Source organism: Eumetopias jubatus, unplaced genomic scaffold, assembly GCF_037043125.1.
Source record: "Eumetopias jubatus isolate StellerSeaLion01/CBP00866 unplaced genomic scaffold, mEumJub1_p1.0 scaffold_4, whole genome shotgun sequence".
Lineage (NCBI taxonomy): Eukaryota > Metazoa > Chordata > Mammalia > Carnivora > Otariidae > Eumetopias > Eumetopias jubatus.
In genome coordinates this window covers 25,042,484-25,069,407 of record NW_028274810.1, presented here as the reverse complement: position 1 = coordinate 25,069,407, position 26,924 = coordinate 25,042,484, and the positions used below count along the sequence as shown (strand labels likewise).

The window sequence follows — 26,924 nt, the reverse complement described above, 5'->3', positions numbered from 1 at the left end:
GTGTGAGTAAATAAGTAAATAAATAAACATATGAAGAAACAAAGCACAATCAGTGGAAGCCCTAGACACTACCAACAGTATAATCAGACAGAGAGAATCTTTAGTAGAACTCCCAGAGTATGAAAATGAGTATTTTTATATTATTTAAGGACAGGCTTGGAAAATGAATTAAAAGCTAGCAGAGTTTTTAAAAATACAAAAAACAAAAAAGATAACACTCATGGAGAATAAAGTAAAAAGGTTTAACATATATCTAATAGGAGCTCCATAAGAAGATGATAGAGTCAATGAGAAATTCCCCCAAATGATGAAAGTCACAGATTCAAGAACCCCAGTGAAAACTAAGCAGGATAAACAAAAAGAAATCCAAACTTAGGGGTACCTGGGTGGCTCAGTCTGGTTAAACACCTGCTTTTGACTCAGATCATGATCCCAGGGTCCTAAGATCGAGCCCCACGTCAGGCTCCCTGCTCAGCAACAGAGTTGGCTTCTCCCCCTTCTTCTCCCTCTGCACCTGCTCATGTGCTCTCTCACTCACTCTCTCAAATAAATAAATAAAATCTTAAAAAAAAATACAAACTTAAGTAAATCACTGTTCAGTTGAACACTAAAGATAAAAAGATCTTTAAAACAGCTCTCCTCCAAAGAAATATAACACTCCAATGAGCAATAATTAGGTTTCTATTAATTTTCCAATAACATCAGTACAAGCAAAAGTAACCCACTTTCCCATGGCAACTTCAAAATGAAAAAAAGATAAGAAAAGGAAAAAAAAATGAAAATTGGCAAAAATGTGGATAAAGCTAATCCAATATTGACTAATAAAGCATAACAATACTATCTTATCAAGTTTTAAAAGGATAAAATAGAAAACAGTATTTTATGATTTAGTGATGAGCTAATTTGAAGTATAGTACTTTACTCTCTACCAGAATACCCACTCAGATTAACACTCTAAATGACACAGACCCATATTATAAAATAGCTGTAAAAATTTGAATTCACTCAGTCCTAGAATAAAACATTTTTCACATTACTCAAATATTGGCATCTCAACTATAAATGAAATTAACACATGAATTCAGAACTATTTATTTAAGCCAAATGGCATTCAACTCTACTTGTTTACCCTCTAAACGCATAACAGAGTTTTTAAAAGCTGTGTTCTCTTGAGCACCATTTTATGGCAGAAGGGAGGTAAGTTTCTGACAGTCCTCTTAGAAAGGACAGAAGTACTCTTAGTTATCCCTTAGCAAAACAAGTGAGGAAACTAGCCTTGCGATCCAAAAGAAATCTTATCACTACCTTTTTATTTTACATATCTGAAATATTCATATTTTCAAATACTATTGGGTAATAAGTCGTGGGCTTCCTAATTTTTTTTCATCTCCTTATTTCTCTGTCATGATAGTGGGAGAAAACTCAGTAGGCTTACATAATAGCCTATGTATTTGGACATTGGTTTCTAGGCATTGGGAAGCCACTGACATTTTTTTAATAAAGCAGTGATATAATTAGAGCTATGTTTTTAGGAAATTATTCTGGAAATGATCAACATTTTACTTGAAAAAGGTATTAAACCACTTACCCATTGTAACTGAAAAGCAAACCCAAAAGGAGGATGAAGTAAATCTATTGATTGCACTTCTGCTTTGTAGCACTTTATCGGGAATATGTATGTGTGTGTATATATGTGTACAAACATACACATATACACATGCACATATATCAAGATGACTTCTTTTAAATAAAAATATTGTTGTCAATGGTTATCAAATGAATTCTGCTAGTGACATTTTTGTTTCTCCCCTGACTTCTCATCCTTTTGGTGGGGATCTATCATAAAGAAGAGCTTTACATTGAGTCATTCAGTCAGCTTTCCTCTAATGTGTATTATTAAATTTAGTTATTTAGGTATAAAAGCCACACAAATCTGGGCACACGGATTCTATATAATATACAAATCAATGGAAAAATCAATGCTTTACAATTTGATAGAAACTTTTGTAAAGAGAAAGTATCTCTATTGTTTAAAATAAAGCATCATGAAACGAAGGAACATTTTGAACAGTCATTCTTTTTCACTACATTTATAGATCAACCTCACGCATTCTGATATAAAGTAATGTTTTTTATTTTTTCCCCAAAGGAAAGCTATCAAGAAACATAACCCAGTAGTCACAGTTTGATGACTCTGAAACGTGTACTTCCGATTGGGAGATACAATTGCAAACAACAGCCTGCATGTACGAAACAGAGAAAAACTGACTGAGGAGGTACAATAGAATTGAGTGTACCTTTGAAAACTAGAGCTGTAATCCAGTTTGTAAGAAAATAAAGAATGGAAGTATTGGCCTAAACTCCCTGAATCACAGAAACCTAACACAATACAATACAAGTGACATCCTTTTCTCAAAGAGGCACAAGGCTCATTGAGTCCAGCGATTCAATTACCCTCTCAACCTGGAAAGAATCCCCCTCCTGGGTTGAGGTCCAATGGCAGAGCAATGTGGGACAGCCCACATTGTACACAGCTGGTAAATATCTAAAAAGCTGCAGGCTTTAAAGAACAAGAATCTCTGACCTTTTATGATTACTTCAGTGATTCTTCAACAAAACACTACTTAACGATAGAGTTCCCTAAATGCCTGGCAAAAGATCACATTTTCAATTAAATGTCTCCAAATATCTTCTCTTCATATCAAAATCCGTTTAAATATATAGCTAAGCAGAACACTTCATTAGGCAGTAAAGAATACAGACAAATTAATGAAACAAAGTTTTCCTAAAATAGAGATGATTCTGATCTTGCTTAGACATTTTATAAACTTCTCAAAGAATACCATTATTCCCTTTAGGTCTTTTTTTTTTTCCTATAAATTTGTATAGACCTTGAATGAATGGGGTATACTACTAATTAGAATTACAATATCACCACTGAATTTTGGAATATCTAGGGGACATTTAGCTAGCATGGATCGTAACTGTAATATCTTCTCATGCTTGAAGTCAAGAGTGCTACCATGGAAATAATTTTAGCCAAAACACTTCAGCCTTCAAACTTCGGACATTTGGTTTCATTCCATTTGTATGAAGTAATTATTAAACAAAAAAGACTTCACATGTAAGTTTCACATGATTTATTTATTTCCACATATAAGACAAAGGTCTTGTGATGATAGATGTTTGGGATAATATAAAGTTAATAAATGAGGTCCCTTCTAAACTAGAACACATCTTAATTAGAAAACAAATATAAAGCATTGGTGATTTTTTTACTATGCATGGGATTAAGTCTCAAATATTGAGCATAGAATGACAATATTTTCACAACTGAATCCCAGTCTAATTGCTTTGTTTCTTTCCCATCACTTTTTTTTTCTGTAATCTAGGCCCTACCCTAGCCACACTGGAGTTATTATATTTGCCCAAACTTGTCACATACACACTCACATTGCTGCCTTTGCCCATGCTGAATATTCTTCCTGGATTGCACAATTTGCAGCACCAGCCACAACCAATATGGTTAAGGTGTTCTTTTTTTTTTTTTTTTTTAATGTATCTGTTTTTGCTCATAAATTATGAACTCTTAAAAGGCAGGGCCATAGCAGGAACCCAATACATGTCACTGCGTTTGGTACATAGAAGCTACTCAATAAATAATAAAAGCTACAAAAATAGTAAGCCCTTGTATAATAATTACCATACTTAATGCAGAGGGAAATTAATAATTCCACATCAACAAAATATTTGTTAAATAATGACTATGTTGGTCGCATACAAGTATTATTTCGTTTATACCACAACCTTGTAAGACAGATGCTTTCTTTCATAAATAATTTCCCTGGGTTCACAATAAGTTTTCAATCTAAATATTTAACCTAGACTTAAAATCCTAATGAATATGTCCATGTAGATTAATACTATACCATACACCTAAGTAATAACATTAATTCTTTTGAAATCCTAAAACTAGAGAAAGGTACCATTTTTCTCCTGAAATGTTTTTTTAATTAATTGACATTGAGAAATGATCTTTATAAAAAAGCTGGTTGTTGAAGGAGTACTTATGGGATTTGTACAGCATTTTAGAACATAAGCATCAAACACTGTGAAAAGAAGGATTCTCTGCATCCTTTTGGGAAGACTTCCTTCAGCTTTTGCCCATTTGCCAAAGCATCAGACACTTGGCTAAGAGCTCACAATACTCCTTTCACAAACAAAAGACACTATTAATTAATTATTCAATCGAACATTCACTTAGTGAATGAAAAACTGGGCTTACTCTCACATTAGTTTAAAAAAAAAGATTAAAATTCCTTTTGTTCAAAAAGGAATATAAAGGCTCTTAAAAGCCTGTTGTCTATTTTTTGGTCTTGGGTGTTTTTTGGTTATAACTCTTATCTAGTCTCTGTGATTTATTCCAAATGTTAAACAAATTAACTAAACTTTAGCAACAGGGAAAAGTCCATTTCCTTGATGTGTCTCAATGTGCCAGACTTAATACCAAAACACATTTTAAAACAAAAATATTTCACAAATTTGAAATGTGTTTTGTTAATCAATGACAGTTCCTATCTAAGCATTTAGCAAGCTTAAGCTACAGTCAATCTATTCAAGTGAGTGCCTTGGATTAAAAAATCATTAATTTCAACAAAAACTAATTTTTAACTCAATAAACAATGAATATGCATTTTTCTAAAAATTATATCACAACTTGGAAGAGACTAACAAAATGTACCACATTTTTACATGCCTATAGAAACCATATCTTTAACACTTTCACCAAATTTACTAAAACAAGCTTTATGCTTTAATCACAGGTCATACTAGGTAGATACCAAGATCAAGTGCTGTTATTTTCATTTGCAGAGCTAAATCTGAATTTACCTTGTTTGCAATACTTGTGATGAATGATTTGATATCTAGATTGGTTGGACAGCTCTTCTGACAGGGGGCATCTGCACATTTCAGGCACCTAAGGAATAAAATGACCAGATTAAAGAAACTATAAAGTAACTGATATAATATTCTATATATTCTGTACCCGATACCCATTCAAAGTTAGTGTCTAGTAAGGACAAATAAAATAGTGCTCTATTTTTAGGTATAAAATATTTTGTTAAGCAGGAAACACAGAGCATCTGTGTTTCATTTTTCTGTACACCTTCTGAGATGCATAAAATAGCACCACTCAGGCTAACTGCCCATCCTTTCCATGTTCCTCCTAGAGATTAAGAGGACCATACTTATTTAAGATACATCATTTACTCATTTATTAAACCAGTCTTGTTTTGACCTCTAATTAAACTGACAATGCTTAGAGAATGCAGTCTTTTAGGATAAAAGTTTTGTATGCCTTTACACCACAATTATTATACGAACACAAAAGCAAAGTCTCTCTCATTTTACCACGCGTTACATCCTTCTTCCTCTCCTCATCCCTCCTACTTTGTCTCCCACCTTTCTTCTCTCCCTCCTTCCTTCCCTCCCATCATCTCCCCCTCCCTCCAATCTTCTGATGTTCTTTAACCTACAAACTATTCACATGGCAACTGGGCTTTGTAGCACACACTTCAATGCATAGCCCAGATCCACCCCCTTCCAGACGAAGCATTTATTCCCCTGCTGCTGTGCCCTCAGCCAAAGAGAACAGGCTAAACCAAGGTCATGTCCTCTTTCCAATGGCAGGCTGCTTCCAAGTACAGGTCAATGAAGAGGTTAGAGGCCCAGTACCTTTGCCCAGACTTGGGAACAAGTCTGCAGAGACCCACTGCACCCTTTATTATGGCTGTCTGTTTCCTGTTTCCTGTTTCCAATCCTGATTCCTTCACTCTTATACAAATGTGGTTGATCCTCTAATAAACTTCCTGTGTACTAATCTCATTTCAAAATCTGCTTCCTGGAGAACCGGCCAGAGATGGGTTCAAACTCTAGTGTGTCTAAGAACCAGGTTGATAAATGTCACAGTTTCCACAGGGGAGCGCCACCTGGCTCTGAGTTATTGGCCTGGGAATCCGTATCTTTTGGGGGTCAGCCTTTGAGGTGATCTGATATACATGGTTGGATCCACACAGCAAGAATGACAATTCTTTAATTACTACATCAGGACTGAAACCACAGGCTAGAATGGTCCTTAATTTGCACATTAATGTGTGTTATTTATTTATCCACTTAATAAATATCTAATGAGCCCCTGTTACATGGCAGAACATGGGATATGAGGATATAAAACTGATAAACAAGACCACCATGGTCCTGCTCTCATGCACCTTGCAGTGTGGAGGAAGTTCACATGTATAAAAGACAACCGTAGTTGTTAATGTGAATTTGGGTGAAAATAGCATCTTCAGGGAGCATTTAAGAGGAACAGCAGTGCTGGAGGGAGAGAGGCAGAGAAAGCTCATTGGAAAGAGTAATACTCAAAGGGAAGATTTAAGAATGAATGGGCACGAGGGAAGTGGAAAACGATGGGATCTGGAGTGCAAGGTCACTCAAGAGAATGACCCAATATGTGCCCAAGCCTGGAAAACATGACAAGGTACATAAACTAATCCAGGTTGGTCAGTCACACAGTGAGAACAGGAGTAGAGAAGAATTAGGCTGGAGATCTAAAACTTAAGATATACCATTGCCACATTTGTCAGAAGACCAGAATTCTCCAAGAATTTTTTTTTTTAAGATTTTATTTATTTGACAGAGAGAGAGAGAGAGCACAAGTAGGCAGAGTGGCAGGCAGATGGAGAGGGAGAAACAGGCTCTCTGCTGAGCAGGGAGCTGGATGTGGGGCTCGATTCCAAGACCCCAGGACCACGACCCGAGCCGAAGGCAGCTGCTTTAGCGGACTGAGCCACCCAGGCGCCTCAAGAATTTCATTAAGAATGAATCCTACACTGCTCAGTGACAAAGGTGACTAGCTAGCTCATTTTCTATCTACTTGCATGTGTAAAGACCTTGCTTCATTTCCTTGAGAAAACAATACCGGTCTCCTTGTCATTCTTTTGTGAGTAGGAGAGTCCTCGTCATTGTCTGAACCAATTTCTCAGCACCTAATTAATATCTTGTTTTTAAATCTGATCTCTTTTCTCTGGTTTGTGTCCTTAGCCTTCTCTCTAAATTAAATTTTACACAATGAGTACCGAAGGCTTTTCATAATCAATTGTCCTCTCTGAAATGTAGTCATTAAACCTCTCCCCTAACATTTCTCTAAATGCCATTGTTAGAGTCATATCTGTCATTTAGTTGAATTCATATCTTCTCATACTCATGATTTTTCCCCTAAAACACTGTCACTGAGTTCAAAAAGAAATTCTTGAAAGTGTAATCAGCAGCATACATTGCACAACCGTGCAAACTGAGCATAATGCATGGTCTATTTGGTCTATGATGCTGAAATGAGGTGATATTATATGTGTTATCTTCACATGGATAAATATGTTGAACATTAGTGATTTGAAAGGATGTCCTGTGATGTAGTAAAATAAAATAGCTAAAAATTTAGCAAATAATACACTATCTTAAATATCTTCTAATTCATTAAAAAAGTCATTTCAACAGTTTTAAAATTATTTGGCAATTCACAGTAATAAAGCAACAAATGTACTTATTTGTTTCATTGTGTATGTGTGTATATATGTATGTATAAGTATACATATGTGTATGTATCTCCGTATTATATACCATCTTGCAATTCTCTCTATATATTTATACCATATAGATTCTGCTTATCCCTAATGAAGTCACAAGTTTTCTGCTTTTCTTTTTTCTAACACCCATCTTGAATAAGGCAATTAAAAAATAAAGTTATATTGTCAGCAGATATGAATGAGCCAAATTAACACACAGTGTATTTCCCTGTTCTTCTAGAGAAATCTTAAATTCAACACACAGATTCACTTACAGCACTGACAATGTAAGGATGTTTAGTTGTGGTTATTAAGCCTCTTTACCAAATAATTCCCTTTTTATTATTGAGCTAGTTCACAAATAACAGCTGTTGGAAATGTCAGATGTTAATGAGGCAGGGCAATGCAAACCTGAATTGTAGCATTCTTTTTTTTTTCCTTTGGTGCCATGAATATGCCAGAATGGGCAGACTTTGATAATAATACCATCTTGCAATTCTCTAAGCGCTCTGCAGACTAAAGTGCATCAGGCTGCCATTAATCCCACTTATCACTCTGACAGCTCAGTAATTACACTACTGCTATAGCCAGGTAGTCCTAATAAAATATCAACCACTGCACTGGAATGCATACTGGTGAGATGTTTTATTAAACTTGGGGGGGGAGGGTTGATCATCAAGTGACATTAGTGTTGACCTATTTTTCTATTTGACAATAAATTATCCTTTGACCATGCCATAATAGATATTACAGAGTGCATTTACTGTACCAAATCAGAAAGGTACTGCATTACAATGATGTAGGCAAATGGTGTAAATAAAATAGCAGAAATGCATGTCAGAATGTTATTACCTAAATTGCTTTAAATGATTGATACCATGAAAAATCACAGACACAGTACTTAGGGGAATATGTCAACAATTATTGCAAACCACAGTTCTACATAAATTTTCCTTAGAAGTAACATTTAAATTACACTTGTTTTTATCTTCATTTGTTTAATTCCCCTTTTATGTTTCAAAGTTACTCTTTTATAATGCAGTTTATTTTTAAATGCATTGTAAGAGCCAAAAGTTAATTCAGATAAACAATTATGTAATATTTTTAATCCCCAAATAATTATATTTATACTAAAAGAAGTATATTAGATTATTTTTTAAGCAATGAAACATCTTAGATTTTTTACTAGTGGTGAACTTTTTTCATTTCCACATTTAATAGAGAGCATAACAATGGATTTCATTAAAAGCAAAATATAGAATCCTTAATACTATTAATCCTTCATGATTCAACATGACCATAAAAAATGTATGAAAACTTTAGTACTGCTACTTAAGGGACAAAAACTATTAGAGATATACAGATCTTTCTCCAAGGAAAGAGACCCATGATTCCTCTCCCCAAATCCTAGTGAGGCTGGACAGTTTTACTCTATGGCATAACACCAGAAAAAAATTATAGTTAAGTCATGAAATGAACAGCATTTCATTCTTCACACATCTGAAAACAGATGCCTACTTCTTCTATTATTAAGCATCCAGAGCAGTTGGAATTGTAACCTATGCTTATTAAAAGAATTTTCCAATCCATGAGTTTAAATAACAATTTCTTCCTCAGTTTAAAAAAAATCGCACAAATCTGTATGGAAACCTTAAAATACCACGTTGCATTGTCTTTGTTTTTTTGCTAGACTTTGGTTCAATCAAGTTAGCACTGTCTGATCAGGCTATGATATAATCTGTATTAGTCTATATGTAATCAAACTAGTCAAGTTAGTATTTACAAGAAAAAAATATTTTCCTAATATTGATGTTGTATTGCTTCAGATCTTTCATGTTTAGTACCTTTGTTTGGAAGGTCTAACTAACTGAAATGTAGCAGAGAGGTATAGGATCTAACTTCCCTACCCTGTAATCACCAGAATAGGTGAATACATACACTAATATCCTACCCCACTTTGGCAATACTTCTACTGAAACAGCACAGAATTGAATGGAAGGCATGTAAATCAGGCTAAATGGGTTAGGGGCGCTTGGGTGGCTCAGTCGGTTAAGTGTCTGCCTTTGGCTCAGGTCTTGAATCCAGAGTGCTGGGATTGAGCCTTGCATAAGGCTCCTTGCTCAGCTGGGAGCCTGTGTCTCCCTCTCCTCCCCACTCATGTGCTCTCCATCTCTGTCTCTCTCTCTCTCAAATAAATAAAATCTTAAAAAAAAAAAAAAGAAAGAAAGAAAGGGGGGGTTAGAAGTGTCTAACACAAATCTGAGTTCCACACATTACAGTCCTTGTACCAGATCCCATCACAACAGAAACACCCAAGAAAGACAGTTGGTATCTTTAAAACATGATGAGACTAATTCAATGTTCTGATACATTAAACAGTCAAGAGCAATTCCCAGATTCTAATAATTCTCTCCACTTCTCTCAATATTCGATTAATAGCCTTTCCTATATTCTTTCTGATTGTGCTTCTCTGATTACAGAACAGATTGTTACTAGCTCAGGGGTATGTGGCACTAATTTTAAATATTCCTAATATGCATCCTGGCCCAGCTTGTACATTCTGCTTGGCTGGGAAACTATGGCAACATTGTGAAAAGTAACTGAATTTTTTATGCTGTGCACCATTCTGCCTTGGTGATGCTGAACGAATGATGTTCATGTTTTAAGACTTTTAATATTTATTTGAATTTATAGGTTAACACCAAAACATAATTTTTAAATAGAGCTATTTATCTACTAGAAATTTCCATTCATATGTGGGTGTTTCCAGACAATTCAAAACAAGCAAGATTTAAAACAGTACACAATTCATATAACTGACACTCAAAATATCTTGCTGGATGATCATGGTCATGAGTCTGGTAATAAAACATACTTAAAAACTTTTCTACAACATTTCTGTAGTCTGTATCCGAGAATTATTGGTTTTCTCAGATACTAATGGTTAAAAAAAGTACCTTTTACACTTTTTGCATACTTTGAATGGAATGGAAGGACTTAGGTTAAATTTTGATACTCATTTTGATCTTCATATATAACTGATTCTTAAAAATTACTAAGATTGCTTTTACCTCCACTTCATACATGAGAGTATGGAGGCTCCAGAAATCTCCCAGAAGCATAATAAGACCAGTGGCCAAGGCAGCCGAGGAAACTACTAGAACACATTTACCATCTTACACCCAGGACTATCCCATTCACGGATGAAGACAGGTGAGAATTTTAAAAGGTGATGTTCTACTGACCTTATCTCTTCCCAACATCTCTGCCTCCTTGCCAGAGTAATTTGAAGACTGAGAAAAAAGCAGTTTAGAAGTCACAGCTAGGAAAAGGCTACAGTATCCTCTCTCCTGGAGTCCCGTTTTAGTTTAAGAAAAATAAATAAAAATAAAAGGTCTCCTCAAGAAGCTTCTCAAGTCGAGATGAAAACATGAGGGTTTTACGGTATCACATGATTTCAAAGGCTTATACAATCTTAGTAGTCACTGAGGCACTAATTCCTAAAATTAGGACGCTAATTTTATTACATTTTAAATAACTTCGGAATAGACAGTTGTTATTAGATATAAGTATGCTATAAAAACAACAGCATAAGAAGCCACAAACTCATGTACATCTTGCCCTGCGAGCAAATAAAATATTTCCATAAAAACTTCTGCCTATCACCTTCTGAAAATTTTTAAACATACTGTCCTATTTTACTACATAAACAGAGTATCATCGTGATACCTGAGGATGCTGCTCTTAAACTTAGATTTTTCTCTTTCTTACAAGAGAAGATGTGACTTGAAAACAAGTTTTTGTTGTGCACAGGTGGAACAAGAAGGATGTGTACCTTAATAACTGCAGGAAGATTCACTGAAAGAAAATAAACACACCCTCCGTACATGCAGGGGATGAAACTAAGTAGGTCTGAAAAGAGAAACGAGTCTAACTAAAGGAAGCAGGGTCAGTCCTGAAGGCTTTCAGAATCTGCTGCGGCTTTTCAGATATCAGAAACAGAAATACTAAACAATAAGGTAAGATTCAAATAACAATACTAAACAATTCTGCAGTGTGTAAAAAAAACAAGGTTTATTTGCCAAATGTATAGTACTGATGCTAATTATGCTGGGACTTAGAGGGGAGAATGAAATCGATGCAGGTTGCAGCAGTGAGGGAAGAGTGCCCCCCATTTCTAATTTCTCTCTGTTACCAATTTATTTAAAGAGTACAATACAAGATCATACTTACAACTGAATTGTTGAAATGGAATAAAAAATTACTGCAACTATTAGAAATAATAATACACACTCATGTTTATATGTATCTATCATACAGAAAGTTACAGTAAAGTCAATGAATTAAAAAAAAACATATTTTTGAAATGTTTTTCTGCCCAGGAGACATCTAGGCATTAAAACCTGTGATATAATTTGATACCTGTCACTTGCAGCTACAACAGAGGTAGACTTTAATCAAGAAAACCAGAGAATATCATTGATAAAAGCTCTGCTTTATGTCCTGGAGGGATGGTCTTCCTGGCAACACTCTCTTAGGAAACCACTCTTTCTCCATCTTAAAGATGGTGGGGATTGAGAATACTTAAGGACATTGAGGAAGATGGCTGGATTCAAGAAGAAGATAAAGAGCTTTCTCTGTCTTGCAGTAATGAGACAGTGATAAGCCAGGTACCTAGGATAGGGTTCCTTGTAAAATCTGGCTATACTAAATATAGCCAGCATAAATAAGTCTGAATTCACACACACACACACACACACACACACACACACACACACACACACACCCCTAGACTTATATACATACTAATATTAATTAAATGCTCAAACGTGCTTGTTAATCCATAGCCTTAAAATGTATTAACTGAGAAAACATAGAATACATGTTAAGAGAACATGTTAAAAGAATAGGCTCTGGTGCTTGATTTTAATTACTGACTTCACTTTATTGGTTTTATGACTTTAGGTAAACGATTTAAAATTCTCTGGACATCGGTTTCCTCATATGCAAAGGGAGACAATAATTTGTACCTCAGAAGTTTATTGTGAGAATTTTTTAAAAAAATATATATTCACACTAAATAGTATGTACTTCTTTAGTTACTTAACAGACTTTCTTATACTCCTTAAAATGCTCTGAAAGTTATATGGTACTTTCTCTAATGTGGAAGGACTCAGTTAAGAGTCATAGCATAATGTTTTACTGCTACTTACATACATTAAAGTGGGTATCTGACAAACATAAATATATGCATTAAGTCTTCATTTTCCTCTTACGAGTTTTCAAAATGAGAAATTATTTCTCTATCAGGAGAATCAGAGAAGCCTTCATTGACAGAGATACTTATGCTAGGGCTGAAGCAAGAGTAGGATTTTACCATGTGTGGATGAGTAGACCAGAACTTAATATCAAGAGCAAGTTCTGGATGCGTATGTGCTGTGTCTCTGCATGCCACACAGCAGCTACTACTGCATCATGTACATGTTAGGTGGCCAATAAAGTAGAATGAGTGAATGAATGGATGAAAGGGATGATGGGAAAAGAAACTCTATCGCCTAATGCAACCAAAAAAAAAGACTATAGGTTCATCTGGGGCAGAGACTATAATTCATCTTTGGTTCTCGGTATCCATGCTAGTAGTTGGCACATACATGTTTATGGAAAACTCCTACAAGTCACTACACTTCTTCAGAAATCAAATCCCTAAAGCACATGCCAATCTCATCAGTGATCCAAAGCTATTTATATGGAATCCTTTCTTCTTAGGGCTTCTGGTTGTTTCTCCATGCTAACGGTGTGAGGTAAAAATAATCTCCTCCTAAAAATTTAGTTAAATTCTAAGATGACAGGTTGAACTACAAAAATATACTGCAAAGTTTGGGGCACCTAGGTAGCTCAGTTGGTTAAGTGCCTGCCTTTGGCTCAGGTCATGATCCCAGGGTCCTGGGATAGAGTCCTGCATCGGGCTCCCTTCTCAGTGGGGAGCCTGCTTCTCCCTCTCCAGCTCCCCCTGCTTGTGCTTTATCTCTCCCTCTGTCAAATATATAAAATCTTTTTTAAAAAACCAATATACTGCAAAGTTTGAAAATGCCTATATTCCTACTAAAGGTGTAACTTATAGTTGAGCAAGTATCTAGGGAATGCAAATTGTTAGATATGAGAATCTATGTGATGAAAGATGCTTTCCTTCATTCCTGCTCCACACATTATCTTCTGGTACTTCCGTGTTTTCAGTGCCAGTGTTAGGTGTATTTCTCAGTTCCTCCTTTCTTTTTCTTTCTTTCTTCTTCTTTTTTTCTTTTTTTGGTTGTCAAATGATCCTTTATTGAGTATTTTTTCATTTGTAGTTCGTAACTAGCTGGGCATTCCACTGCACCACTACTGATGTCATTTATGATGTCATGGAGGATGGCGGCCATCAACACTGCAGCCCACAGGATCTTTTTAATGGTTCCAGAGCATTCTCTGGCTAAAGATCGGTGCTGCATCTGTCAGGCAACACTGATAATATCATCAAAAGTGGTATTTCCACTGTTCTTAACATTTTTCTGCTTCTTTCTGTCTCTTGGTGGTTCCTTGAGGGCTCTGATAATCAGAGCTGAGGAAGAAGGTACCACTTAAATCTGGGCATTAAGAGGGCACGTGATGTGATGAACACTCAGTGTTATATGCAACTGATGAATCACTGAACACTACATCTAAAACTAATGATGTATTATATGTTGGCTAATTGAATTTAAATAAAAAAAAAATCTGGGCCTGTCTGTTCAGAATGGTCAGTTTCACTGTAATCCTCAGACTCTTCCAATCACTGGTTGTCTTGGCGATGTCATCACCAAAGTTTTTTGGAGACAGACCAGGGGCCGATCCTCAAGGCCACAGCAGACCTGGCACTGACTTCCCCATCGGTGCACCTACAGTTCACTGGCGTCAAATATAGGCAGTATGGTGGAGGCAGCTGGTGTCAGGATTTATGAACCTGGATTCAGGACTACCAAAGACAGTTGCACCTTCCCCTCTGAGCCAAGCCGAAAGCCAAAAGCTCTCCCTTCCTCTTTTCAATTGCTGCCATTTGGTGAGGTGGTAACAAATAATTCCTTATCTTCCAGGGTAGGGTAGCACTTTCCCCTGACAAAAATATACTATGTACAAATATGGTCTTTCCTTAAGTAACAATTTATAATTAATAAAATACCTATATTTATGTCACTTTAATTTGAATAAGTTTATATACATATGACTACATACATTCATAATACAGTTACACTTTAGTTAGCATGTAGTCATTTTCAAAAACCCAAGTCTCCCAATACATTTTGTAGTCCAAACATACCATTTTTAATTTAACTACAACAAGCTGTTTGTATTTTTTTCCAAACCAGCATACTGTTGCTCACCACAACTGTGGTTCCTCTCACATTCCAAACAGCTGTTAGATGATGCTCTATATACTTTGATCCTTTACAGACCTTAAAGGGAACTGGGTGACAGTCCTGACTGTTTTTATTACAGCTTTCCTGCTACTCAATAATCTTATTTTACCTGGATTATTTCCCCACTAGAGTCATAAACTCTTTGATTTATATTGAGGATCTTCCCAGGCTTTTTAGAAAAAAGACATTATTTTTTATAATATATCCATATGCTGTGCAAATTATCTTCTCAAATTTTAATATCAGTGAAGCCCCTCTATGAAGGTAACCAAAAGATAATATATATTAGTCATAGATGCTCTAAAAGTAAACTTTCCAGTAAATTTCAAAACTGAAAATACTGTATATTTTATGACTTATTTGAAGGTAATTTCAGAATGATATAAAAATAATAGCAATACTAACAGATTTCTAATAAAGATATAAAAGAGAAACAAAGTCCAATAATTTAATCAACACATAAGTTATTTATTGTGATATGATTCCTAGATTTATATGATATGCTGACTATGAAAAAATATGTGTAAATATGTAAACCTACTTAAGGGCAGTGGGCTAAGATCTGAGATAGATTTAACTTCATAGGATGTTATACTACTTGAATTTTTTTTGCAATGGGCGAGCATAACATGTAATTAAAAAATTAACATACTTTGATGCTGACTGGCAACTAAAATCACAATATCCTATGTAATTTTAATTTTTTTACTTTGGTCATCTGAATCGATCAGACAAAAACAAACCCATAATGCTCCCATACTCTCTTTCCTCTCCCTGAAAACTCCAAAAGTCTTATGAAAGATCCAGGTAAGAGTTTTAATAAGAGTTCTACAATGGAAAATACTTCTGAGTATCTGGTGGTTCACAAAAGCGAACAGAACAAAGGGTCAGGTTTCATCAAATAAATAATGGGTAAGTGACAGCACAGTGCTGAAGGGACTCATTACATCGTTAAAACAAGAATGGAATAAAATATTTGTCCTTAAAATAATATTATATCATTCACCAAGAATAGAATTTATAAACAAATTTATCCAAATCTTAGCTATCTAGATATCAGAGCACAGCAGGAATAATTCAACTCAAAGTTACTTATTAAAAAGCCACTGTGTTGGGGCGCCTGAGTGGCTCAGTCCTTAAATGTCTGCCTTTGGCTCAGGTCACGATCCCGGGGTCCTGGGATCGAGCCCCGCATCGGGCTCCCTGCTCAGCGGGAAGCCTGCTTCTCCCTCTGCCCACTCCCCCTGCTTGTGTTCCCTCTCTCGCTGTGTCTCTCTCTGTCAAATAAATAAAATCTTTTTTAAAAAAAGAAAAAGCCACTGTGTTCTAAGTTTGTGCTGCTGAAGGGAAGGATTTACTGAAGCTTACTTGAAGATGGTGACTTAAAAGTTACTGGAGTTACTTCATGTAAAAGAGATTTGTCTAGACTTTTTTTTCTTCTTTGTAAGTGCAAGAGCAACTGTAATATTTCAGGTGCTAGGAGAACAGATTTGGAGAGCAATAGCCAGATCTGGATTTTCTTCCTGTTGGAACTGTTCAGTTTCATGTGTGGAACCAACAACACAAATTTATCTAAAAGTTTTCCTCCATAAAAATGATGCCACTTCCCCCTTTTCAAAAAGTAAAAGTAAACACGCCTCTGCATACATTTAAATTAAATTTAAATATTCATTCCTAATCAAACCCTATGCCGATTACCCTATGTAAAAGAAAAATGCATTTTCCACAATTTTTTAAAAAAAGATCATGACATCTTCCTGCTAAGACGAGAGTTTTTCACAAAATGATCTTTAAGCATTGGCTCCTGCCTGCTTTATTCCTATAGTTCCATCTGCAACACTTGCCCCACTCTAGAATCCTGTAGTTCTGTGAGCACATCAAGTCATTTTTCACCCTCCATGCACTCCACTATGTTCTTTCCCTGCCTCAGAAAACACTTCAAGCTTGCTTCAGAATTCAGTTCAGGTGTCTCTCATGGAGCTCCCTGGTTCTTGCCATTCTATTCTCCCAAAACACCCTGTGGATACCTTTATCAAAGCAATTATCACATTGGGATGCAATGCTGATTCACTTTCCTTGTGTCTCTTTGATTTCCTCTTCCAGTGAGAAAAATGGTTGGGTTCCTTTATCTTTGCTGTTGGTTTGCTTGGAAATAGATTAATTTGAAATTGGATGAAAAAGACAGCCAGAATTTTGGTAATACCCCAGTTACTGCTGTTAGTGTTTAGAAAAAATACATTTTTAAATAACTATTCTTAAAACTTATGTAAATAATACATACCTATAATGAAAAAAATGTTTATATTTGGTTTAATTTATTGAGTAAATACTTATGTAAGAGTTACTGTATGCTAGCACTATTCTATATGTTTAAAAAATATTAACTCATTTAATCTTCATAATCACTCGATGAGGTAGATATAAATATTAACTCACTATATCTTTATAAGAACCCAATGGGGTATGCACTGTTGTTATTCTCATTTTTTTATAAAGATTTGTATTTGTTTATTAAGAGAGACAGTGATAGAGAGAGAGCATGAGAGGGGGAGAGTCAGAGGGAGAAGCAGACTCCCCGCCAAGCAGGGAGCCTGATGCAGGACTTGATCCCGGGACTCCAGGATCATGACCTGAAAGCCGAAGGCAGTCGCTTAAACAACTGAGCCACCCAGGCGCCCTGTTATTCTCATTTTAAAGATAAAGATACTAAGGCAAAAAATTTCCTTCTCTGTTTTAGGTTTGGAATCTTTTATTTCCTATTTTTGTGAACCTAGTGATCATTAAGAAGTTAATAAAAATCTTCTAAGGGTGTTTGCCAGTTTTCTCTTCTACTCCGTTCTAATAATAGTATATGATAATGTCAGGGCTTGCCTCACAGTTTGTGAAATCCAGAGTTAGGACTCTTATCCAGGTCTGACTTTCTCCAAAACCCAGCCTGTGGGTATCATCATTTCATTCCTGCAGCAGTTCTCATAATGATAGCCAGTAGCCCCAGAGAACCTGAGAAAGATTTTCTGATGTAATACATAAAAGCCATGCATGTTATACTCTTTATTATGCAATATATTCCATAAATGGCTGCCTTAAAAAACATTCTAACAAAATTCCTCATTTACTTTTCAAGGCGCCTTGCAATAATACTTGCAGATCATGTTATTCCTTACAAAGCATTCTCTTACAGGTAAATCACCTATTAAGAAGTCACAAAGATCAGTCTTTCTAATAGAAATACCAGAAAGACAAAATAAAAGCAATTAGGAACATTCTGGAGAAATATCACAAATGTGAGCCATAATACATAAAATAAAAACATATTTGACATCTGTAGTCATGACCTAGCCTAAAATAATTATGTCACTCTACCACATTTGGAACATTATATACTGTGGCAAAAAAGCAGAGACTAAAATTGTCCCCACTAAAGCTATTGTGCAGACCACTATTACTTCTTACTAGGTTTTGTATAAAGTGACTTAAACATTATTTCAGTCCTTAGGAGTTTATGCCTAAGACACAATGTTGACCATTGCACATGAAGAATATGCAGAAATTTCAGGAAATTAATGAATATGGGAGAAAAACAGATAAGAATATAAATGTTTAATCTCAATTTAATTCATATCTTAAGGTGGACCAAAGTTTCAGGCAATGGCTTTGCTTGGAAAATGAACTAATGTGACACTGGCCTGATCATTATCAGAACATTTTTATAAAATTTAGTCTAAAAAAAATTAGCCTAGAGGTCAAAAGACACAATGTTCAGAAATAATATCTTGAACATAGTCATCAAAATTAGCTGCCTACAGCTTAACATGATTTAAACTGTAAAAACTGGGAAATAAAAAAGCTAGGGGCAAATGATATATATTTCTATAAAAATGGAAAATTCCATCAGCTGTGCTTCTCTTTATAACACTGACAATGCTGTCATGGTATGTTACATATACCATTAAGTTTAAGAAAGCTCAATGAAGAATTTCAGTGAAGGTAGAATTTAAATGTTTGTGGCCTGTGGAATTTTATTATTTCCTTTGTTCTTTTGTTCTTTCCTCCCTTCCCTCCTTCCTCAATCAACAAATATCTAGAAAGCACTTGTTATTTGCTGGGTATCTCACTAGATGGTAAAGATACCAAGATGAGTAAGATATGGGTTGTGCCTTCAAGAGGCTCACACTGAAGAAGTCAGACACATGAATACACATTCTTATGATGTGAAGGAGGGGTAATGGAGAGGTGAGAGATGTTCATACTTCCTACAAGTTCCGAGGCACCCCCATTGTTCATTCCTCTATCTTCAATGCCAATATAATGCTAAAAACATAATAAATGGATTTGTTTCTTCAGGCTGTGTGTGTGTCTGTGTGCTGGTATGTATATGTGTCTCTTATGGGCAGGGAAAGTAATACAGGGCTTGAGGAAGATATGTGAGAAACTGAAAGTATCTATTACTATCTTATGAAAGTGGCATAGAGCTCTCTGCCCAACTACTAGATTCACCTTAATCACAAACAGGTAGTCTCTTCTTTTAACTGATCTCTCTTCTTCTACTCCTACGCCATGTACTAGGTACTTACCACAAAATAATACTGTAAGAGATAATGTAGCGTGATGGATTCCGGATTTAAACCCAGCTCTATCATTTATTAGCTTTGTGATCTTAGAAAAGTTATTTAAATTCTTTGTGTCCCCAGCTTCCTCCCATAAGTTGTTATAGGCTAGACATCATACCATTATAGGGAGGGTTAAATAAATTAACATATGTAAAACATTTAGTGCCTGCAATATAGTAAATGCTCCATAATGTAAATCACTGTAAACTGTACGTATGATTATCTAGGAACAATGGTAAATACAATGGAATAAATGAGCACTGTTTTTCTTTTTTTTTTCTTAAGATTTTATTTATTTATTTGACAGAGAGAGAGATAGTGAGAGCAGGAACACAAGCAGGGGGAGTGGGAGAGGGAGAAGCAGGCTTCCCGCCGAGCAGGGAGCCCAATGTGGGACTCGATCCCAGGGCCCTGGGATCATGACCTGAGCTGAAGGCAGACGCTTAACGACTGAGCCACCCAGGCGCCCTGAGCACTGTTTTTCAATAGCTACCTGGAAGCACAGTTTTATGATGAAATTGTAAAATAATAATTACCACATAGGCTCCTGTGAAAACTAAATGAGATAATTATGAAGAATACCAACAACAATGTCATGCTTATAGTAGCTGCTCAGTAAATGAAAGAGGTGTTTTGGGAAAAATACCTTCCAAGCCAATTCAAGGGTGCTTGTAGAATACAGAAGTGAAGTGGTATCATTTTGAAAAAAAAAAATGTATAACCAGGAGAATATTCATGAGGAATAAAATATGTAAGATATAAGTGCTATTGCATCCATAAGGTTTATAATGAAGTGAGCAGCCACACCATTAAGCCAAGCCTAAAGTGATCTCCACGGATACCTCACTAGCATGATGAGTTACACTTAGCAATGACTTAACAATTGTTACCTCATTTCTCTAAGTGATCCCTTCTTTAGTTCGTATTAATTGCTTTGATGAGACTGTTTTAGTAACGAATTCCACATTTGGATAGTTAGTGTAGGCAAACTTATGTCAACAATGAAAAGAGGTATTAGAACCCAGGGTGGTGAGAGCAGGCAAGGAAGCAAATGAGTCTCCCTTTGTCAAGGGAAGGTCTCTGATAGAGGTATAATTTTTTGCCTCCTTTATTTCCCACATCTAAAATGAATATTCTTCCAGTACATGAATGCATTTCATATGATGAGACATTTAAGTTTTCAACTTTAAGTATACAGAAGGAGAAAGAAGAGAAACTTGTTTAAAAAAATAATTTTGAAGAATAAATTTTTCTTATGTACCACATTTTCATTCAAGCTGTGAAATGTCCCACCTGTTCCCTCCTTGATATTTTTTTAAGGTGAACTTTTCAGAACAACCCCACCGAGAGGAAATTGCTTTGCAAGCTAGGAAGATATTAATCTGTTCTCCCAGCATAGTGGGTGCATAAATCCTTTTTTTACTGAAGAGATGTTTATTAAAGTTCTATATGTAAGACGGCAGTACAGTATTGATTTGTGTAATACTCATACAAAAGCAGTATTTTCAGTTAAAGATGTTATATTCTTCCCATTTCCCTGCCTTTGCTCTTGCTTCTCCCTCAATACAAAGTGCGTACCTCCTCACTCATACTTCTCACCTGACCAATTCCTGGGTATCCTTCAGGATGCGACATAGGTACCATTTCCTCTTGAGAAGCCTTCCTCAATTACTTCCTCTCACTTCTTAAAGGTTATTAATTTACTTCTTTATATCCCCACATTTTTCACATTTTACTATAATTATTTTTTTAAATTAACTGTATCCGCAAATAGCTGATGGGTCTCAGGAGGACACTCCTTCATTCAACAGATTGGTTGAGTGCCTGTTGTTGTGCAAGGCCAAGACGAAATAATGGCTAGTAAAACAGACACAGATATTTCCTCTGTAGCTGAGGGCTGAACAAACTGACAAACATTTCACTGCAAACAAAGATGAATTATGATAGCACAGAGCAATGGGATTAGGGGATCTGGGAAGTTCTTCCTGCCATCTCAAAGATGAGTAGAAATCACCTAGAGTGAGAAGAGAAAAGGAGGAGGCAGAGGAAACAGATGTGCAAATGCCATGACATGGCAGGAGGCTCAGCAGGTTGGAGGCTTTGAAGGAAGAGGCTGGTGCCTGGAACAGGAGAGTGACGGGGAGGGTGGCTGACAAGGGCAGGGAGACTGCTGATTTAGTCCTGGTACTTCCAGCAGCTAGCTAGACCAGGTGCTCAACAATGTCAGGTGAATAAATAAATGAGTAATAATAATAATAATAAGAGGACTATGCACTAGCTTGAATTTTGAGGATTTATATTATTCCTATCTTGGGAAAATTAAAATTTTTACAAGGTAATTTGCTTCCCTTTACTACAAACAAATATTTTTGCCTTGTTAAAACTTGTTAAGACTTTCCCCTTTTCATTTATTTAAAAATAATTTGGAGAGCTATAATTCAGCACTAAATACAGTGTATAAAGTATTTATGATCAGCATGAAAAACACACATCTTATGCACATCTGCTTCCAAAGGAAACATTTATAATGTTTACAAAGTTTCACTGTGGATTCCAAAGTAATATAAACTGTATAATCTCTTTAGGAAGAAAAAATGATCATCTTCCACATAGCCTTACCAAATGAATACCCAAAGAGGAAACTTCACTCTAACCATTTTTTTTTGTCCCCACTACTAAATTCCCATAATACACTGCCCAAGTACAGGGAACACCTGCCCCTGATTATCTCATTTATAGACATCTCCCATATCACAGAGATTCAGTCATGTGACAAAAATACCTAAAATAAACTCTCAGAGGAAGATACATTCAAGAATCTAATCCATAACCACCCCTCTACACTGAAAAAGCACTGAGAAAAGAGTACTTTCTGGCTCCTATTCTGTTATTGACAATTATATAACCCTGATGAAATCATTAACCTGATTAGGCCTCAGTGTTATCTTTTGGTAATGGGTGTAAGATTAGGTGGTTTTTATAGTGCCTTCTAATACAAAAAGACCATGATCTGATGTCCTCTTCACACGTTTCTGAAATGTTATGAGATTATGAGAGTAAAAATCTTGTTACAAAAAAAAAAAACAAACAAACAAACAATAATAAGGACCACATTCAGTTTTCAGTTTTGGGGAAAGTCAATGAAGAATCACCAAAATTTTAAACTCTGAACATTTTCTTTGATTGAGAAAAATCTTTCAATAAATGGAACATAGTTCAAACCTTATAGTGAGACCTCTCCTAAAATTTCATTAGCAGTGTGGAGATTTTTATTTTAAAAGAAAATGAAGAACTTGAAAAAAAATCCACCCACAGCAATAAAAATGGCAAAATATCTGACAACCATGTTCAGGTCCAAAATGTTCAGCTACATTAAGTGATGAGATATAGAATGTTCCAATTTCTCCATCCTGTATTTCTTGGCAGTCTGACTTAATTTGGATTAAAGTCCTTAAGAAAGCTATTTAATTCCATTTTAAATGTTAGGAACTGACCTCCTTTACCTTCACTACAGTAAGAAATTGCCATTTATTTCTATCTACATCATGCCATTTTAGCATCTAGCAGAGGAAACATCAAGTTCCTTTCCAGAAAGTGTACCTCAAAAGAATCAAAAGAACACTGGGTGGGACCTGGGTTTATATCTTGTCACTGCCACTAATGGTTGTAGGGATTGAAAGAAGCCATCTAATCTTTCTATGTCCAACTTAGTCCATCTGGGGAATGAGATAATACTTATTTTAGAATCATGAGAAGTACATGAAGTGCTGAAACACTAGCTATTAATAACACACTTATTTATTTACCTGTACATTCCGTTTGGTAGTGTTCATATGTAGCCCACCAACACCTTACCTATAGCATGCGTCTCTGGAGCTAAGACTTTTGGCTTATGTTCTGCTTACTTACCATCCTACCTATAACAAGCCAGAATTACTGAATCCCACAGACACAAAATTTTGCCGGGTTGGTATTCAGAAATATTTCACTAACCTTTCCTAAGACCCTAAAACTAAAGGGTATATGCTGACTACTCACTAGGTCAGATTTTTTATTCCTGCTGTCCTGGCCTCTCCCCTTGTTTCTAGTCTATGCTTCTGAAAATTGCTACAGTCTGGATTTTAAATCTTCAATGCCCTCATTCAGTGGCTTCTAATGTTATGCTTATTTACTCTTAGTCAATCTAACAAATTTATCCATATGGCTTCTTCTTAACCTCATAACTGTCTGATATTTTCTTTCCCTCTGACTATCAAGCAAGTTTCCTTGCATTTATCCAAACTAACATTGGTATACATAGAGACAAGTAATAAACTATATTTTTGTTTATTATTATGTAGAAACCACTACATACTTTTAAAAATGTTGTCTTATGTTTAATTTTTTTTATTTTATAAAAATGTTCTGTTTTAGATAAACATTTGTAAGACACACAAATTTTATATTGTCTTGCCACCTTCTATAGAAAGAGAGAGAGAGAGAGGTATTAAGCTCACAATCCTTAAGTGAGATGATATTAAGAAAAGAGATGACTAATCCATTTGTTTTAGCTGTAAGTATGTATTTATTTATCAGGCATTTTCTATGTACCTGTCATGTGACAAACACCATATTAAACACCAAGGTTTCAATGATGAATACAATAGAATGAGATCTATAACATCATATAATAACCATAATGTTGGGCACCAGATATTTAAATACCCAACCATGGGTGTATATGATATGATAAATTAATAGAATGCACAAAATGCTTCACAAGCAACAAAGGAATGATAACTTCATTTTGAGAAGAATCAAGGGAAGTAAGTGTCTAATGAAAAGAGCCTTCTGATTTCGGTCTTAAAGAATAATGACTTTGACAGAACAGAATAAAAGGTGTATTCAGGTGGAAAAAGCAGAATGAGCAGAGGCATGGGAACATAAAAGCACATGATGTATTCAGATGTATTCAAGGAACATCTCACATCATCAGAAGAGTTAGGATAACAGGTACCTGACAGAGAATAGCTGGGAAAAAGCTGGGGGGGGGGAGGCACAGAATTCTACTCTGAATTAAAACTAAATTTTACTAGTCCTCTAAGAATTTTGGATAAAATGACATTGTAAATTTTGATTTGAAGTTCATCTTCATTTCAAAACACATAGCCACACACACACACCAGAAACGAAACAAAGACACAGTAGCAAGCAGAACTGAAACAACAGGTCTCCAGGTTCTGAACCAAGCATACACAGCTTAGAATCAACTATTTTGGTATAACTGAAACCAAAAGTGCACCACCTGAAGTGAGAGATTGGAACGAGACTCCCTGCTTAAAATCATGGGCTGGAGGAATGGTACTACCTTTGCACGCATAAGGGGCTAGGAAAACACTATTGTGCTAACTTACATAAAGACTTATATAAAGCTCTATGCTAAAGAGAGACGGGAGGAAGACAGCACAGACTTGAATCTAAGGCATGGGTCAAGTCATCCCTCATCTGGTTTCCACAGATACATCAACACAATATTACTATGGGATTACTTCCAGAGCTAGTAATATAAGACATGATTCTAGATCAAGCACACTAAGATCCATATTGAGGCAACCACGTAATTAATTGCTAGATGGGACAGAGAGGCATCATCAAGAGGAAAACAAATGAGCACAACAATCCCTCGAGATTCAGAAATACACAAAATTTCTAAAAACAGACAAGGAAAAATTCACATTAAGAGAGCTCCAATAATCAGGAACTGAATTTATTACAAAGTGGAAGTAATAATTTGAAAATTTCCTTAAAGTTACTATGTTTATAATCCTCATAAAAATAAAATAAAATAAAATAAAATAAAATAAAATAAAATAAAATAAAATAAAATAAAAGGAGTGGATACCATCCCTTAAAAACAAAATAAAAATGTATGTATCAAAAACAAGCAAAGAGAAAGAAAAATGAGAGGATAATAAAAAGAACCAAACAGAACTTTTGGAAATAGAAAATTTTGTCACTAAAATGAAAATATCATAGATGGCATACATTCTAGACAGGACATACTCAGAGAGAAATTTAATGAATTATAATATGGCACTGGGAATTCATATAAAATGCAGCACAAAGTGACAGAGATTAACACATTTATATTCTGGGATAAGGGGTTTATACATCATTGTATAATGGATAATGGGGAGTCATCAAAGGTTACTATTCAGGGGATTCCTCAGAAACTCAATTCTGGTGGCAGTACAAAGAATGAACAATAGGCTACTGTCATATTCCTGCCAAAGGATGATGAGGTCATGAACAAATAGGTAATAGAAGGAATGGAGAAACCCACTTTTCCCCCAGCTCTTCTCTGACTCCATTAAGTTAGTTTCCATATTTTAAAATATCATAGGAAAAAACCTCCCCAAAACTTCAGTTTTCTCTCTGGAGGCTCTCCTTGGCCTCAGGTTCTTTCTCCATATTTATTCCTATCTACATTCTTTCCTTCCAATCTACCTAACACAGAGTCTCATTATTATTTACCGCCCAGGGTATTACTCCTCTTTGAAATGAGTGTAGATCCCCCATTTGTTTTAAGCATGACTGTCATACTATTTTTCAATAACTGTCAAATCAAGCACAGACTCCTGAAGTATGGTAACAACAGGACTATCTTAAAGTCAAATGGATCTGGGTCCAAATCCTATCTTTCCTACTTATTAACTATGTGACAAGTGACAACTATTGTGAGCCTCACTTTCTTAACCTGTATAAGTAGAATGAAAAGCCCCTACTGTATAGTTATATAAGGACCAAAGTACATTAGATATCCACAGAGTCTAGAGGAGTGTCTTATAATTCAATAAGTGCTCAATAAGTGTATTTCCTTATTCCCATTAACAACACCCAGCAAAAAATTCATTCTCTAACTTTCCTAACCAAGAAGGAAAAGACCAATTCTTTCACTGTGCCTTAACTTTGTCTGTTTCTATATTTGGTTAAATTAATTTATTTGCACACTATCTCCCTTACTAGTTTGTAAAATCCTTTCAGAGCAGTGCCCACTTTTCCTCTTTTCTATATCACTCTATATCTAGCACAGTACCCAATTAATAGCAGAACCTTAATAAATGTTAGGTGAACAAATTAATGTAGCTACAGCCTAATTTATCTTCTACTTACTGCCATTCAATGCAACTATTTCTTCTTCACACTGCACAATATGGGACTTTTTAAATTATCTGTATATTTCTCTTCCTCTTTTGTTCTTCTATCATTCCCTTTAG

The 26,924-nt window shown here is 35.4% G+C and overlaps 1 protein-coding gene across 2 annotated transcripts in view; it reads right to left on the bottom strand.

Moving 5' to 3' along the window:
• Positions 1-26,924, bottom strand: part of DPYD (dihydropyrimidine dehydrogenase) — a 794,533-nt gene that overhangs the window by 614,430 nt on the left and 153,179 nt on the right. For both annotated transcript variants that reach the window (XM_088022348.1, XM_028101938.2), the window contains exon 4: positions 4,891-4,978. In XM_088022348.1, coding sequence (XP_087878474.1) covers positions 4,891-4,978 — 88 coding nt within the window. The remainder of the gene's footprint in view (positions 1-4,890; positions 4,979-26,924) is intronic.